This window comes from Heptranchias perlo, chromosome 19 (genome assembly GCF_035084215.1).
Source record: "Heptranchias perlo isolate sHepPer1 chromosome 19, sHepPer1.hap1, whole genome shotgun sequence".
Taxonomy (NCBI): Eukaryota; Metazoa; Chordata; class Chondrichthyes; order Hexanchiformes; family Hexanchidae; genus Heptranchias; species Heptranchias perlo.
Genome location: NC_090343.1, coordinates 3,382,765 through 3,400,912, shown reverse-complemented (window position 1 = coordinate 3,400,912; position 18,148 = coordinate 3,382,765). Strand labels below are relative to the sequence as shown.

The window sequence follows — 18,148 nt, the reverse complement described above, 5'->3', positions numbered from 1 at the left end:
ATCTCAGGATAATGTTCAGTGTCTAACACACTGAGGAATCTCAGGACAATGTTCAGTGTCGATGGCGGTGAGGAATCTCAGGACAATGTTCAGTGTCTAACACAGTGAGGTATCTCAGGACAATGTTCAGTGACAATCACAGTGAGGAATCTCAGGACAATGTTCAGTGTCTAACACAGTGAGGTATCTCAGGGCAATGTTCAGTGTCTATCACAGTGAGGTATCTCAGGACAATGTTCAGTGACTATCACAGTGAGGAATCTCAGGACAATGTTCAGTGTCTATCGCGGTGAGGTATCTCAGGACAATGTTCAGTGTCTATCACAGTGAGGTATCTCAGGATAATGTTCAGTGACTATCACAGTGAGGAATCTCAGGACAATGTTCAGTGTCTATCGCGGTGAGGTATCTCAGGACAATGTTCAGTGTCTAACACAGTGAGGTATCTCAGGACAATGTTCAGTGACTATCACAGTGAGGTATCTCAGGACAATGTTCAGTGACTATCGCGGTGAGGTATCTCAGGACAATGTTCAGTGACTATCGCGGTGAGGTATCTCAGGACAATGTTCAGTGTCTATCACAGTGCGGTATCTCAGGACAATGTTCAGTGACTATCGCGGTGAGGTATCTCAGGACAATGTTCAGTGTCTATCACAGTGAGGAATCTCAGGACAATATTCAGTGTCTATCACAGTGAGGTATCTCAGGACAATGTTCAGTGTCTATCGCGATGAGGTATCTCAGGACAATGTTCAGTGACTATCACAGTGAGGTATCTCAGGACAATGTTCAGTGTCTATCGCGGTGAGGTATCTCAGGACAATGTTCAGTGACTATCACAGTGAGGAATCTCAGGACAATGTTCAGTGTCTATCACAGTGAGGTATCTCAGGACAATGTTCAGTGACTATCACAGTGAGGTATCTCAGGACAATGTTCAGTGACTATCACAGTGAGTTATCTCAGGACAATGTTCAGTGTCTATCGCGGTGAGGAATCTCAGGACAATGTTCAGTGTCTATCGCGGTGAGGAATCTCAGGACAATGTTCAGTGTCTATCGCGGTGAGGTATCTCAGGACAATGTTCAGTGTCTATCGCGGTGAGGTATCTCAGGACAATATTCAGTGACTATCGCGGTGAGGTATCTCAGGACAATATTCAGTGTCTATCGCGGTGAGGTATCTCAGGACAATGTTCAGTGTCTATCACAGTGAGGTATCTCAGGACAATGTTCAGTGTCTATCACAGTGAGGTATCTCAGGACAATGTTCAGTGTCTATCGCGGTGAGGTATCTCAGGACAATGTTCAGTGTCTATCACAGTGAGGTATCTCAGGACAATGTTCAGTGTCTATCGCGGTGAGGTATCTCAGGACAATTTTCGGTGTCTATCACGGTGAGGTATCTCAGGACAATGTTCAGTGTCTATCACGGTGAGGTATCTCAGGACAATGTTCAGTGTCTATCGCGGTGAGGTATCTCAGGACAATGTTAAGTGACTATCACAGTGAGGTATCTCAGGACAATGTTCAGTGTCTATCGCGGTGAGGTATCTCAGGACAATGTTCAGTGACTATCACAGTGAGGTATCTCAGGACAATGTTCAGTGTCTATCACGGTGAGGTATCTCAGGACAATGTTCAGTGACTATCACAGTGAGGTATCTCAGGACAATGTTCAGTGTCTAACACAGTGAGGAATCTCAGGACAATGTTCAGTGTCGATCGCGGTGAGGAATCTCAGGACAATGTTCAGTGTCTAACACAGTGAGGTATCTCAGGACAATGTTCAGTGACAATCACAGTGAGGAATCTCAGGACAATGTTCAGTGTCTAACACAGTGAGGTATCTCAGGGCAATGTTCAGTGTCTATCACAGTGAAGTATCTCAGGACAATGTTCAGTGACTATCACGGTGAGGTATCTCAGGATAATGTTCAGTGTCTATCACAGTGCAGTATCTCAGGACAATGTTCAGTGACTATCACGGTGAGGTATCTCGGGACAATGTTCTGTGTCTATCACAGTGAAGTATCTCAGGACAATGTTCAGTGACTATCACGGTGAGGTATCTCGGGACAATGTTCAGTGTCTATCACAGTGAGGAATCTCAGGACAATGTTCAGTATCTATCGCTGTGAGGTATCTCAGGACAATGTTCAGTGACTATCACAGTGAGGAATCTCAGGACAATGTTCAGTGTCTATCGCGGTGAGGTATCTCAGGACAATGTTCAGTGTCTATCACAGTGAGGTATCACAGGACAATGTTCAGTGACTATCACAGTGAGGAATCTCAGGACAATGTTCAGTGTCTATCGCGGTGAGGTATCTCAGGACAATGTTCAGTGTCTAACACAGTGAGGTATCTCAGGACAATGTTCAGTGACTATCACAGTGAGGTATCTCAGGACAATGTTCAGTGACTATCGCGGTGAGGTATCTCAGGACAATGTTCAGTGACTATCGCGGTGAGGTATCTCAGGACAATGTTCAGTGTCTATCACAGTGCGGTATCTCAGGACAATGTTCAGTGACTATCGCGGTGAGGTATCTCAGGACAATGTTCAGTGTCTATCACAGTGAGGAATCTCAGGACAATATTCAGTGTCTATCACAGTGAGGTATCTCAGGACAATGTTCAGTGTCTATCGCGGTGAGGTATCTCAGGACAATGTTTAGTGACTATCACAGTGAGGTATCTCAGGACAATGTTCAGTGTCTATCGCGGTGAGGTATCTCAGGACAATGTTCAGTGACTATCACAGTGAGTTATCTCAGGACAATGTTCAGTGTCTATCGCGGTGAGGAATCTCAGGACAATGTTCAGTGTCTATCGCGGTGAGGAATCTCAGGACAATGTTCAGTGTCTATCGCGGTGAGGTATCTCAGGACAATGTTCAGTGTCTATCGCGGTGAGGTATCTCAGGACAATATTCAGTGACTATCGCGGTGAGGTATCTCAGGACAATATTCAGTGTCTATCGCGGTGAGGTATCTCAGGACAATGTTCAGTGTCTATCACAGTGAGGTATCTCAGGACAATGTTCAGAGTCTATCACAGTGAGGTATCTCAGGACAATGTTCAGTGTCTATCACGGTGAGGAATCTCAGGACAATGTTCAGTGTCTATCGCGGTGAGGTATCTCAGGACAATGTTCAGTGTATATCACAGTGAGGTATCTCAGGACAATGTTCAGTGTCTATCGCGGTGAGGTATCTCGGGACAATTTTCGGTGTCTATCACGGTGAGGTATCTCAGGACAATGTTCAGTGTCTATCACGGTGAGGTATCTCAGGACAATGTTCAGTGTCTATCGCGGTGAGGTATCTCAGGACAATGTTAAGTGACTATCACAGTGAGGTATCTCAGGACAATGTTCAGTGTCTATCGCGGTGAGGTATCTCAGGACAATGTTCAGTGACTATCACAGTGAGGTATCTCAGGACAATGTTCAGTGTCTATTACGGTGAGGTATCTCAGGACAATGTTCAGTGACTATCACAGTGAGGTATCTCAGGACAATGTTCAGTGTCTATCACAGTGAGGTATCTCAGGACAATATTCAGTGTCTATCACAGTGAGGTATCTCAGGACAATGTTCAGTGTCTATCGCGGTGAGGTATCTCAGGACAATGTTCAGTGACTATCACAGTGAGGTATCTCAGGACAATGTTCAGTGTCTATCGCGGTGAGGTATCTCAGGACAATGTTCAGTGACTATCACAGTGAGGAATCTCAGGACAATGTTCAGTGTCTATCACAGTGAGGTATCTCAGGACAATGTTCAGTGACTATCACAGTGAGGTATCTCAGGACAACGTTCAGTGACTATCACAGTGAGTTATCTCAGGACAATGTTCAGTGTCTATCGCGGTGAGGAATCTCAGGACAATGTTCAGTGTCTATCGCGGTGAGGAATCTCACGACAATGTTCAGTGTCTATCGCGGTGAGATATCTCAGGACAATGTTCAGTGTCTATCGCGGTGAGGTATCTCAGGACAATATTCAGTGACTATCGCGGTGAGGTATCTCAGGACAATATTCAGTGTCTATCGCGGTGAGGTATCTCAGGACAATGTTCAGTGTCTATCACAGTGAGGTATCTCAGGACAATGTTCAGTGTCTATCACAGTGAGGTATCTCAGGACAATGTTCAGTGTCTATCACGGTGAGGAATCTCAGGACAATGTTCAGTGTCTATCGCGGTGAGGTATCTCAGGACAATGTTCAGTGTCTATCACAGTGAGGTATCTCAGGACAATGTTCAGTGTCTATCGCGGTGAGGTATCTCAGGACAATTTTCGGTGTCTATCACGGTGAGGTATCTCAGGACAATGTTCAGTGTCTATCACGGTGAGGTATCTCAGGACAATGTTCAGTGTCTATCGCGGTGAGGTATCTCAGGACAATGTTCAGTGACTATCACAGTGAGGTATCTCAGGACAATGTTCAGTGTCTATCGCGGTGAGGTATCTCAGGACAATGTTCAGTGACTATCACAGTGAGGTATCTCAGGACAATGTTCAGTGTCTATCACGGTGAGGTATCTCAGGACAATGTTCAGTGTCTATCACAGTGAGGTATCTCAGGACAATGTTCAGTGTCTATCGCGGTGAGGTATCTCAGGACAATGTTCAGTGTCTATCACGGTGAGGTATCTCAGGACAATGGTCAGTGACTATCACAGTGAGGTATCTCAGGACAATGTTCAGTGTCTATCACAGTGAGGTATCTCAGGACAATGTTCAGTGTCTATCGCGGTGCGGTATCTCAGGACAATGTTCAGTGACTATCACAGTGAGGTATCTCAGGACAATGTTCAGTGTCTATCACAGTGAGGTATCTCAGGACAATGTTCAGTGACTATCGCGGTGAGGTATCTCAGGACAATGTTCAGTGTCTATCACAGTGAGGTATCTCAGGACAATGTTCAGTGTCTATCGCGTTGAGGTATCTCAGGACAATGTTCGGTGTCTATCACGGTGAGGTATCTCAGGACAATGTTCAGTGACTATCACAGTGAGGTATCTCAGGACAATGTTCAGTGTCTATCGCGGTGAGGTATCTCAGGACAATGTTCAGTGACTATCACAGTGAGGAATCTCAGGACAATGTTCAGTGTCTATCACAGTGAGGTATCTCAGGACAATGTTCAGTGACTATCACAGTGAGGTATCTCAGGACAATGTTCAGTGACTATCACAGTGAGTTATCTCAGGACAATGTTCAGTGTCTATCGCGGTGAGGAATCTCAGGACAATGTTCAGTGTCTATCGCGGTGAGGAATCTCAGGACAATGTTCAGTGTCTATCGCGGTGAGGTATCTCAGGACAATGTTCAGTGTCTATCGCGGTGAGGTATCTCAGGACAATATTCAGTGACTATCGCGGTGAGGTATCTCAGGACAATGTTCAGTGTCTATCGCGGTGAGGTATCTCAGGACAATGTTCAGTGTCTATCACGGTGAGGTATCTCAGGACAATGGTCAGTGACTATCACAGTGAGGTATCTCAGGACAATGTTCAGTGTCTATCACAGTGAGGTATCTCAGGACAATGTTCAGTGTCTATCGCGGTGCGGTATCTCAGGGCAATGTTCAGTGACTATCACAGTGAGGTATCTCAGGACAATGTTCAGTGTCTATCACAGTGAGGTATCTCAGGACAATGTTCAGTGTCTATCGCGGTGAGGTATCTCAGGACAATGTTCAGTGTCTATCACAGTGAGGTATCTCAGGACAATGTTCAGTGTCTATCGCGTTGAGGTATCTCAGGACAATGTTCGGTGTCTATCACGGTGAGGTATCTCAGTACAATGTTCAGTGTCTATCGCGGTGCGGTATCTCAGGACAATGTTCGGTGTCTATCACGGTGAGGTATCTCAGGACAATGTTCGGTGTCTATCACGGTGAGGTATCTCAGGACAATGTTCACTGTTTAATAAGCTGAGGCACCTTCCCTGTCACGGGCCAATGTTGCTGGTCACCTACTGCCGGGAAGGCCCCAAGAGATGCCCCGTTCAAACTCCAGTTTTCCTTTCCCTTTGCTGGCAAAGAAATGTCCTCAGTGATTCCTCGATGGCACAAGGATGTAGTGCGAGGGCTACAAAGATGGTTCTGTGACCCCTTGTCTGTGACATGTACTCCCTTAGAACAATGAAAGTACTTCTCAAATCATTTTTAAAATGTTAATCTCTGACATCGCTCAGTTACTGAGCACCTCCTGTCCCGTATGCCCCTTTCACCTTTCCCCGGTAAACGTGGAAACCATTCCGTGTTACCTGGATGAGGCCAGCCGCGGGATTCCGTCGCTTCTCAAAGTGTTTCTGCCGATGTTGCTCCTGAACCTTCAGGGCAAATCCAGAGCCGAGGATTCCCTGGGATAACAGAAGGCAGAAAGATCAGGAAGAGCTCATCGATGGTTTCCAATTCCAAAACTGGGATTGATAGATTTTTGTTGGGCAACGGTATTATTTTATTCGTTCATGGGATGTGGGCCTTGCTGGCAAGGCCAGCATTTATTGCCCATCTCTAATTGCCCTTGAGAAGGGATAAGGAACCAAGAAGGGTTGATGCAGTTGAGGTACAGAAGAGCCATGATCTAATTGAATGGTGAAACAGGCTCGAGGGGCTGAATGGCCTCCTCCTGTTCCTATGTTTCTATGTATGCACCTGGAAGGGCCTGTAGCTGGGAGCTAGTAACAAAGGCCTGAAGGTAAAGGGCCTTTCAGTTCTCCTGCTGAGAGCAGGTGGCTGAAGTTAGCTATGGCAGCCCAGGAGGCTTCGTGACGTTCACTGACAGAGATGGTGCGGTGTCAGGAGACAGGGGCATCTCAATGTTGCTTCTTTTATTCTCATTTTCACCTTTTACCTTCATTTTCGGAATGTGGGCGTCACTGGCAAGGCCGGCATTTATTGCTAGTTGCCCTGAGATGGTGGTGGTGGGCCTTCTTAAATGAGTGGTTTGCTGGGCTACTTCAAAGAGCAGTCAAGAGTCAACCACGTAGGTGTGGGACTGGAGTCACATACAGACCCCGACCAGGTAAGGACGGCAGGTTTCCTTTCCTAAAAGGACATCAGTGAACCAGTTGGATTTAATGACAATCCGACAGCTACATGTCGGGAGGGAGGCGGGGGGGGGTCAGGATCCGCCTCGGGGGGTCGGGTCCAGCTGCCACTGGTCACGTGACAGCACACCGCGTCCCCATTTACCCTCCAGGTACTTACCGCTGGCAGGGCAAAGAACGAGACGCCGACGAGAGTGAAAGTCGCCGCCAGGAGGCGCCCGTTCCACGTGATCGGAAACTTGTCGCCATAACCAATGGTCGTCAGAGTGATCTGTGGACACACATCGTAACACAGTGAAGACCCGGACAGTGGTGGAACCCCACAACCTTAAAAGGGGCAGTACCATAGCAACAAAGTGTTTGGCGAACCCCTTTGTTTGGGGGGGGGGGGGGTGGGGGGGAGAAGAGCTACAAGCCGGTTTCAGTTTGACGATATCACAAATTCAAGACACACGCCTGGATTTTCAACGTGGACTCCTCTGATCGATCGGAGTAAACATGGGCAGGAACTCCCACTTCAGGAATTTCTGCCGAAGCTAAGACCGGGGATTGAGGGAAATCCCCGGGGAAATTACTGTCGCAGGTTGCTAAACAAATGAAGAATTTGCCAAACATCTTTTCATGAAAATGGCGTCCCCTCTTTTAATTTATGAGATGAATGAGAAACAAGTGAAGAATTTCTTGCAGTTATGTAGCGTCTGATCCAAAAAACACACAATTAATTACACTTTTACTTACTTTTTTTTGTTCTCGGAATTCTGCCAAGGCAGCAGTTATTACACATCCCCGAGACAGTAATGGGCATCGAAGGCCAATTTCGAAGACATTAAAGGTTATTATTTTCCTGTTCCCACCAACCCCACTCCTCCCGTCCCCCCGACTCCCATCACGTCCCCCCACCCCCCTCATCACCCCAACCCCCCACCCCCTACCCCCATCACCCCTCCCCCCACCACCCCACCCCTCCCCTCCCCATCACCCCACCCCCCCACCCCCACCCCCCACCACCTCCCACCCATCACCCCAACCGCTTCCTCGATCCCCCACCCCTCCCTCCCCCTCCCCCTCCCCTACCCCCATCACCCCTCCCCCTCCACCCCCCACCCACAAGACCCTGGCCCAGTTTCCTCAGTTTCTAACTCTGTTTCCTGGATCAGGCGTCTTTACCGACTCATTTCAACCATTGGCCAGGATTCTGAGAGATAAATTAGATTGTTTGTACCTGCTTTGAAATCTTTACTCTGTATCTAACCCGTGCTGTACCTGCCCTGGGAGTGTTTGATGGGACAGTGTAGAGGGAGCTTTACTCTGTATCTAACCCGTGCTGTACCTGTCCTGGGAGTGTTTGATGGGACAGTGTAGAGGGAGCTTTACTCTGTATCTAACACGTGCTGTACCTGCCCTGAGAGTGTTTAATGGGACAGTGTAGAGGGAGCTTTACTCTGTATCTAACCCGTGCTGTACCTGCCCTGGGAGTGTTTGATGGGACAGTGTAGAGGGAGCTTTACTCTGTATCTAACCCGTGCTGTACCTGCCCTGGGAATGTTTGATGGGACAGTGTAGAGGGAGCTTTAATCAGTATCTAACCCATGCTATATCCACCCTTGACTCCATCTCCAACTCTCCCCCAACTTCACTGAAACTTTGATCTATTCCTTCACTACCTCAAGAATTGACTACTCCCCTCAACCCTCCGTAGGCTACGACTTGTCCAAAATACGCGGCCTGGTTCCTCAACCACACAAAGTCCAGCACTCCCATCACTGTTCCCTCATCATCTGGCCCAAACTCCACTGCGTCAATGATTTGACTTCAAAGTTCTCACTCAAATTCTCCCCCCCTCTGCACACAGACACCTCAAAGCAATGTGCACCGTGGAATAAAACACTGGGCCTTAACACCCCTTCCACACCTCTAACACCAGACTACTCCTCATTGCCTGCTCCCTCTGCTCCACCATAAGTGGCCATCGGTTCAGCCATTACGCTCCAGTTGTCTAGAATTCCCTGCCCAGTTCTCTCCATCTTGCTCTCTCCTTCCCAATACCCCCTCAGATTCCTCCTCTTTGATCTGCTGTCGGCCCTTTGCCCTAATCCTCCTGCTTTTTTCATTCTCTGTTGTGGGCGTCACTGGCAAGGCTGGCATTTACTGCCCATCCCTCGTTGCCCAGAGAAGGTGGCGGTGGGCATTCTGGTTTGATACAACTGAGTGCTTTGCTAGGCCACTTCAGAGGGCAGTTAAGAGCGTGGGGACTGGAGTCACATATCGGCCAGACCGGGTAGGGACGGCAGGTTTCCTTCCCCAAAGGACATCAGTGAATCGGTTGGGTTTTTATGACAATCCAATAGCTTCATGGTCACTTTTCAACTGAATCCAAATTCCCAAACTGCCACTGTGGGATTTGAACTCACATACTCTGGATTACTAGTTCAGTAACGTAACCCACTACACTACCACATCCCTGGTTTTATCCTTTAGTGCAAATTCCTTCGAGGTGTCTTTATGCAGGTGAGCAGCACCAGGTACAAGTTATTGTTGAGAGTGACTTCACTGTGATGATGATTGGAAGTGGCCGTTCCTCCCTCCCAGGCATCAGAATGAAATCACCAAGCAGTTTGTGTCTCAACATCTTGCAACCAACGTCACTCGAACTGTGCCAGCTTCTGGCAAATTGCTTAAGTATAGGTCACTGAACACAGGCAGTCACATTCTGAGTCGGTGCCTCACACGCTGGCTGCACCTATTGGGAAATCGCGGGCCGTCTGCCCCGTCCAATGGTCAGAGCTGCCTGGCGCTCAGTGGAAACTCAGAGCATCAGGCCCTACGGACAGTGTGGAAATAAAATCACTCACCAAACCCCACCAGAGGGCGTCTGCATACGTCTCAAACTCTTTATTGTTATCTTTCTCGGCAAGGTAGACCAGGAACGAGGTGAGAATGAGGCACAGGAACCCGATGTACCAGGCAGTGATCAGCTCCTGAAAGACAGCGGGCACAGGGAGGGGATAAAGGGAGTGAGAGAGGAAGGACCAATATAACTGAACGGCTGGAACTATGAAGAGTGAGGATAAAGGAAGAGAGATATGAAAAATGCAGAGACAGAAGGGAGAAAAGAGAGAGAAATAAAAAAGAGAGGAAAGATAAAATGATAAAAGGATAGAAGAAATGAGTAATGCACACAGATAGATAGAAAGAACCAAGAGCAAAACCCGGAGAGAGTTAAAATGAGAGAATGCGTATTAACAGTTAGAGGTCTGATGTTGCCATGGATACAAGGCCCACGAGTCCTGGCATCTGGGCCTAACGAGAACATCACTCGGACCAGACTCCCCCGTTATTAGCTCGTTATTCTGCCTGTACAATGGGTAAACCAGGAGGGAGCAATGAGCCGTCAACCCCATAGTACTACTCCTGGCGGAGAACGGGGCCCTTCCCACTGCTCAGACCCGCCTAGTGTCCCATCAGCGGCTTTGGACATCTGGCCAATGCTGGAAAAGTCTTTTTGCCGGCCTGGTTTTCAGGGTGCGCTGGCTTGGTTTCCTGGTCATCGACGTCCTTGTTGACACCAGTAACCGTGCCTACATTTTTTTGCGACTTGAAATGGTGAGCTGTCACCATTTGAGGAATGGAATACTGTGAGCTGGGTTCTGAAAGGACTGAATGCCAATCCCAATGCTACAAATCACGGCATTGACCAGAAACTTAACTGGACCAGCCATATTAATACTGTGGCTACGAGAGCAGGTCAGAGGCTGGGTATTTTGCGGCGAGTGACTCACCTCCTGACTCCCCAAAGCCTTTCCACCATCTACAAGGCACAAGTCAGGAGTGTGATGGAATACTCTCCACTTGCCTGGATGAGTGCAGCTCCAACAACACTCAAGAATCTCAACACCATCCAAGATAAAGCAGCCCACTTGATTGGCACCCCATCCACCACCCTAAACATTCACTCCCTTCACCACCGGCGCACTGTGGCTGCAGTGTGTACCATTCACAGGATGCACTGCAGCAACTCGCCAAGGCTTCTTCGACAGCACCTCCCAAACCCACGACCTCTACCACCTAGAAGGACAAGAGCAGCAGGCACATTGGAACAATACCACCTGCATGTTCCCCTCCAAGTCACACACCATCCCGACTTGGAAATATATCGCTGTTCCTTCATTGTCGCTGGGTCAAAATCCTGGAACTCCCTTCCTAACAGCACTGTGGGAGAACCGTCACCACACGGACTGCAGTGGTTCAAGAAGGCGGCTCACCATCACCTTCTCAAGGGCAATTAGGGATGGGCAATAAATGCCAGCCTCGCCAGTGAAGCCCACATCCCATGAACGAATAGATTTAAAAAATCACCTATAAAGGATGGACGAACAGTGGGAAAGATGTCCGTACAGTGAGTGTCCATAAATTGAGCCAACCTAACAATATAACACAGCAACAGCCCTCCCTTAAAGTTGCACAGAGTTCCGTGGTACCCAGGGCAGTACTGAGTCAAATAGATCTCAGATTTAATCCCCAGTTTGTTCCAGGTTACCTGACCTCAACAGAGATACACAAGCCTGGGTTGGAGGGAATGGGGGGGATTTATCGCGTGGATCCCACTCCCGACTGCTAATGTATAATGCCTGCTGGAAAGTGTGCGTGTAAGGACAGGATCGGGCTAGACAGCGATGCCCACATGGTCAAATAGCCCACCAATGCTCCCGTCTAGGCTCATGCACGAAGAATTGCCGTTTGGCATATTTACTGGCGGTCTGCTGGTCAACCCTAACCCGGAAAGAGTCTGTGCCGGCGGGAGATGAGGGAATAGGGGAAATTTCGGGGGGGAAGACACAGAGAAGAGACCAAACTAAAGATGGTCGTCTTTAGCCGAATGTACTACTGCCCTCTACAGGACAGGGGTCCACTCAATGACGAACATCGATCGTAACCAGGAGAAGAGGCTACTGGGGCTTTCACTCCCCCTCCCCCCCCCCACCCAACAACAGCTTCTGCCAAGTGACACTGAGCAAATGGCCAAATGAATGACACCAAGGCCTCAAGCTCATTTGAAGTACGGGCCTAGAGATTGGTTATGGCCAATTTGAGCCGCATTACCAGTGGCGCATGGACAGGGAGCGCCTTAATCGGGAGCCCAGGGGACCGCCCGAAATAAGGCCTCGGGCCTCATTAACATTACTAGGGTGAACTGCCGGAGACTCTGACATCTGGCCCCTCGTGGCAGGAAGTGTAGGAGCAGGTGATCAGAATAAAATAATGGAGACCGTCAGTCAGGGAGCAATCGGGCTTGGCCCCTTGATGTTGGGGGATGGGTGGGTGTTATCGGATGGTCAGACAGAAAGGTTGGGTTGGGTTGGGTTGGGTTGGGTTGGGTTGGGTTGGGTTGAGCAGAGAGGCTGGATGGGGCAGAGAGACAACCTTAAAAAAGGGAAGAGAACTAAAAATAAAACAATTGAGGTGTTCAACATTATGGGGGGCTTTAATATAGAGTAAAATAGTCAGAAACTGTTCCCATCGGCAGGAGGGTCAGTTATCAGAGGACACAGATTTAAGGTAATTGGCAGAAGAACTGGAGAATTTTTTTTACGCAGCGAGTTGTTATGATCTGGAATGTTCCGCCTGAAAGGGCGGTGGAAGCAGATTCAATAGTAACTTTCAAAAGGGAATTGGATAAATATTTGAACAGGAAAATTTTGCAGGGTCTATGGGGAAAGAGGAGGGGAGTGGGATTAATTGGATAGCTCTTTCAAAGAGCCGGTACAGGCACGATGGGCCGAATGGCCTCCTTCTGTGCTGTGTCATTCAATGAAAAGTAGAAAGTAGGGCTATCAAGCAAATGAAAAGATGAAGTGTGGTTAACATAGACCAATATTCAATAGAAAGCAACTGAAAGAAAAAAAAAGTTAAAAGATTATCTAAAGCTCTTAGAGTGAAGGGTCTGGGAATGGAAAGTTTATTTTTAACAAACTGCCTGGGGGTTTATTGGATAGAAAGTGAGTTGTTCAGATCTACTGTCAAACTGAGTTCCAGTACTACAGAAGAACTTTTCACAGTAAACAGCTCAGTTCATGAGTTTTCCTGTTCCGCATAGTGATAATAACAGGATTAGCAATAAAACAAACCTGAATGAGATGGAGAGATTAATCATGATTAATTTTTTTAAAAAAAAGATCATTTGACAACCCAAAAACACAAAGTTTTGAGAGGAGGTAAGAATTATAATCAGGAGATTAGGGCACTGAGTTCTCACTCTCCTCCCCCCACCCCTCCATAGCAGCTTTTACCAAGTGATACTGAGCAAATGACCAAATGAATGACACAAAGGCCTCAAGCTTATTTCAATTATGTTATAGGCGTAGAGAATGATTACAGCCAATTTTTTGGCTGCGTTACCAGTTTTAAGATTGAATTCTGATGAAAGGTTATCGACCTGAAACGTTGGGGAGAATTTTAACCCCCCCAGGACAGGCAGGAGTAAAACATTTCAAAAATCGGAAACCCAACCCCCAGCCCACCTCCAAGGTCAGGTTTTAATGGAGGTGTGTTTGGGGGACGGGCGACTAACCTGCTCTCCAGAGGCAAGTCCGTCATTTAAATATTCTAATGAGGCTGCGTGCCTCAGATTTTAACAGGCTTTCAGATTTAACACCTGCGGCCCGCGTTTCCCAGGGCTCGGGGCTGAAGGGAGCCGTTTCTAGCAGGTAAATGCCCTTCCAGCACTGCTTGTGGGCCAGGAGGAGCAGGAGTGTTTCCCCCAGCCCACCAAGCAAACCTGCGGCGATCTTCTGACCCCCACCGCGATCGGCCAACACCACTCCACGATCCGATCGTCCCCCCCTGACCCCCAATCTCCCCAAGGACTCTGATCCCCCCGACCCACCGATCTCCCCCCGATCCCCCGACCTCCCCCCGATCCCTGATCTCCCGATCTCCTCCTGATCACCTTCCCGATCTCTCGCTCTCTCTTCTCCGGTCCTCGGCCGTGGCGCCCTTTACGTCCGACAGCTGACCTCTCAATCTGCCCCGCTCCCGGACGGGAAACGGTGACAAGAAATTAAAATGAGGTCCTGCCGTTAAATTTGGCAGAACCTCCGGGTTACCCGCTATGTATCCCCCCCCTCCACCCTGTAAATATCGGGGCTGTTAACTCTGTTTCTCTCTCTCTCCACAGATGCTGCCTGACCTGCTGATTGGTTCCCAGCATTTGCTGTTTTTTTTTTAATTACAAAGTTTGAAGAGTCACTTAGCTACGAGTTTACCGAGACTCAGCCGTTGTTGAAGTGCCACCACCTTCACCCTGTGCAGGGTCCTATTCCCCGCTCCACTCTCCACCCATCTCACAGTTAGTTACCTTACTGTGTGCATAGACCACAGATCCCAGTAATTTCCAGGTGCCTCCTCTCCGGTCCATCCGGATCATCCGTAAAATCTGTAGAAACCTCAAGCTCCTCAGCGCAGACGTTGCGAAGACGTTCCCCTGCGTCCCTGCAGCAAGGACGGCGATCGAGGCAACGAGGACCATAACATCTGGGCAGCAAAGGTCATTTTAAACAAAGTTACCTTTGTGGAGAGTCACCGTAAAGCAGCTTTCATTTATGGAGCGTGTAATTCCCTTTTGTTTTCAAACTGCTCTGTTTTCCCTGGGTTCTGGACTGAGCCCTTCATCGACAATGGTCGTTAATTATATATTTTTTTCAATTGGGAAAACCCAGGTGAAGGGCCGAGACCCACAGTGTGGGACATCGAGTGGACAGAGTAAGGGGGGGGGGGTGGGGAGACAAGGGAAGGAGGGGTTAGGTGACTTGCCATGTTTGAGTTTTAAAAGATTGTAGATTGTAGGAGGATGGGAACCAGAAGTGAGGAGTTCCAGTGTAGAGTTCTGGGAAAGAATGAGATAAGAGTAGGAGACGGTGCAAGAAGTCTTGATTTAAACAATGAGGATTAAGGGAGGGGGTAGCCTGTGTTGGACAGTGTACTTGGAGCTTAGATAGAACCAGATAAGTTGAAAGTAGGATAGACCAGGATAAAGCAGAGAGAGAAAGTGAGAGAGGGAGAGAGGGGGCGACAGAGACAGCAAGAGACACAGAGAGGGAGGGAGCCAGAGGGCGAAGCAAAGAGAGAGAGCCAGAGGGCGAGGCAAAGAGAGAGCCAGAGGGCGAGGCAGAGAGAGAGAGAGGGAGAGACAGAGGGCGAGGCAGAGGGAGAGACAGAGGGCGAGGCAGAGAGAGAGAGACAGAGGGCGAGGCAGAGAGAGAGAGAGAGAGGGCGAGGCAGAGAGAGAGAGACAGAGAGCGAGGCAGAGAGAGAGAGACAGACAGCGAGGCAGAGAGAGAGAGACAGACGGCGAGGCAGAGAGAGAGAGAGACAGAGGGCGAGGGAGAGAGAGAGAGAGACAGAGGGCGAGAGAGAGAGAGAGACAGAGGGCGAGGGAGAGACAGAGGGCGAGGCAGAGAGAGAGACAGAGGGCGAGGCAGAGAGAGAGACAGAGGGCGAGGCAGAGAGAGAGAGACAGAGGGCGAGGCAGAGAGAGAGAGAGACAGAGGGCGAGGCAGAGAGAGAGAGAGACAGAGGGCGAGGCAGAGAGAGGGAGAGACAGAGGGCGAGGCAGAGAGAGAGAGAGACAGAGGGCGAGGCAGAGAGAGAGACAGAGACAGAGGTCGAGGCAGAGAGAGAGAGAGAGAGAGACAGAGGGCGAGGCAGAGAGAGAGAGAGAGAGACAGAGGGCGAGGCAGAGAGAGAGAGAGTCAGAGGGCGAGGCAGAGAGAGAGTCAGAGGGCGAGGCAGAGAGAGAGAGAGAGAGACAGAGGGCGAGGCAGAGAGAGAGAGAGTCAGAGGGCGAGGCAGAGAGAGAGACAGAGGGCGAGGCAGAGAGAGAGATAGAGGGCGAGGCAGAGAGAGAGACAGAGGGCGAGGCAGAGCGAGAGACAGAGGGCGAGGCAGAGCGAGAGACAGAGGGCGAGGCAGAGCGAGAGACAGAGGGCGAGGCAGAGCGAGAGACAGAGGGCGAGGCAGAGAGAGAGACAGAGGGCGAGGTAGAGAGAGAGACAGAGGGCGAGGCAGAGAGAGAGAGACAGAGGGCGAGGCAGAGAGAGAGACAGAGGGCGAGGCAGAGAGAGAGAGAGAGGGCGAGGCAGAGAGAGAGAGAGACAGAGGGCGAGGCAGAGAGCGAGAGACAGAGGGCGAGGCAGAGAGAGAGAGAGACAGAGGGCGAGGCAGAGAGCGAGAGACAGAGGGCGAGGCAGAGAGAGAGAGAGACAGAGGGCGAGGCAGAGAGAGAGAGAGAGACAGAGGACAAGGCAGAGAGAGAGAGAGACAGAGGGCGAGGCAGAGAGAGAGAGAGACAGAGGGCGAGGCAGAGAGAGAGACAGAGGACGAGGCAGAGAGAGAGAGACAGAGGGCGAGGCAGAGAGAGAGACAGAGGGCGAGGCAGAGAGAGAGAGAGACACAGGCCAAGGCAGAGAGAGAGAGAGAGACAGAGGGCGAGGCAGAGAGAGAGAGAGACAGAGGGCGAGGCAGAGAGAGAGAGAGACAGAGGGCGAGGCAGAGAGAGAGAGAGAGACAGAGGACAAGGCAGAGAGAGAGAGAGACAGAGGGCGAGGCAGAGAGAGAGAGAGACAGAGGGCGAGGCAGAGAGAGAGACAGAGGACGAGGCAGAGAGAGAGAGACAGAGGGCGAGGCAGAGAGAGAGACAGAGGGCGAGGCAGAGAGAGAGAGAGACAGAGGACAAGGCAGAGAGAGAGAGAGAGACAGAGGGCGAGGCAGAGAGAGAGAGAGACAGAGGGCGAGGCAGAGAGCGAGAGACAGAGGGCGAGGCAGAGAGAGAGAGAGACAGAGGGCGAGGCAGAGAGAGAGAGACAGAGGGCGAGGCAGAGAGAGAGAGAGACAGAGGACGAGGCAGAGAGAGAGAGAGACAGAGGGCGAGGCAGAGAGAGAGAGACAGAGGGCGAGGCAGAGAGAGAGAGAGACAGAGGGCGAGGCAGAGAGAGAGAGAGACAGAGGACGAGGCAGAGAGAGAGACAGAGACAGAGGACGAGGCAGAGAGAGAGACAGAGGACGAGGCAGAGAGAGAGACAGAGGGCGAGGCAGAGAGAGAGAGACAGAGGGCGAGGCAGAGAGAGAGAGACAGAGGGCGAGGCAGAGAGAGAGAGAGACAGAGGACGAGGCAGAGAGAGAGACAGAGGGCGAGGCAGAGAGAGAGACAGAGGACGAGGCAGAGAGAGAGACAGAGGGCGAGGCAGAGAGAGAGAGACAGAGCCAGTGTCACCCACATCCTGAGAATTTAAAGATTTTAAAAAATGCTGCAGATTTATTCCATATTAAAACCTTTCACCGAACTTAAAACTTCCAGCCACAAATCTGCACATTTTTGTTTAAAACTGTAGTCATTTTTAATTCTTCTTTCACATCCTCCTCCCCCTTGCTGCTTCCTCACTGGATTGGAATGGTCTCCTACTTGTTTCTTTTTTCAGGAGCTGATAGCTCTAGAGCTCCTCACTCTGCCTCAGTCTCCCCTTCCTCCTACAGTCTCCGAGTTTGTAAAACCCATGCTTGGAGTTCCCCCACTCCTCCGTCCTGATTTATTAACCGTCTCTCCGATTCTTCCCACTCTGGGTGGTGTCCCACACCATAAGCTCTGGCCCCTTCATCAGCCCTTCTCAGTTTAAAGAAAGAATCTGCTTTGAAAGATGTTGGGAAAGCTCGTTTGCCCAATGCTGGAACCGATCGTACAATAAACGCAGAAAGATGAAATGATAATTCTGCGTCATTTACATGGATCGTCACGGTGAGAGGGAGCTGTCTCCAGCCGGCGATGACGGGTGGGCCCCCCCCAGCAGGGCTCGCTGGGGAGTGACCAGAAGCAGGAAGCCCTGGTTGGTTACTCTCCGATTTCCGCAGCCCAGCGGGGGAGGGCTGAGGGCTGAGGGCTGCTCCCAGCCGAGACTAACTAACTCAGCGCCAACTGGGGAATGAGCCCAGGATCTTTCTGTGTGGCTCGGTACCAGGCGTATGGGGGAAGGTAGTTGGGGGGAAGGGGCAAGGGAGAAGAGCCTGAATAAAGCCGTGTCCTTCAGGG

At 49.8% G+C, this 18,148-nt stretch overlaps 1 protein-coding gene across 1 annotated transcript in view; it reads right to left on the bottom strand.

Annotated features, from left to right (window-relative positions):
• The window catches only part of LOC137335082 (potassium voltage-gated channel subfamily KQT member 2), a 133,689-nt gene that overhangs the window by 43,526 nt on the left and 72,015 nt on the right, over positions 1–18,148 (bottom strand). The window contains exons 4-7 of the mRNA XM_068000187.1: positions 14,426–14,601; positions 9,924–10,049; positions 7,232–7,342; positions 6,286–6,381 (exon numbers count right to left, since the gene is read on the bottom strand). Of these exons, the coding sequence (XP_067856288.1) occupies positions 6,286–6,381; positions 7,232–7,342; positions 9,924–10,049; positions 14,426–14,601 (509 nt within the window). The remainder of the gene's footprint in view (positions 1–6,285; positions 6,382–7,231; positions 7,343–9,923; positions 10,050–14,425; positions 14,602–18,148) is intronic.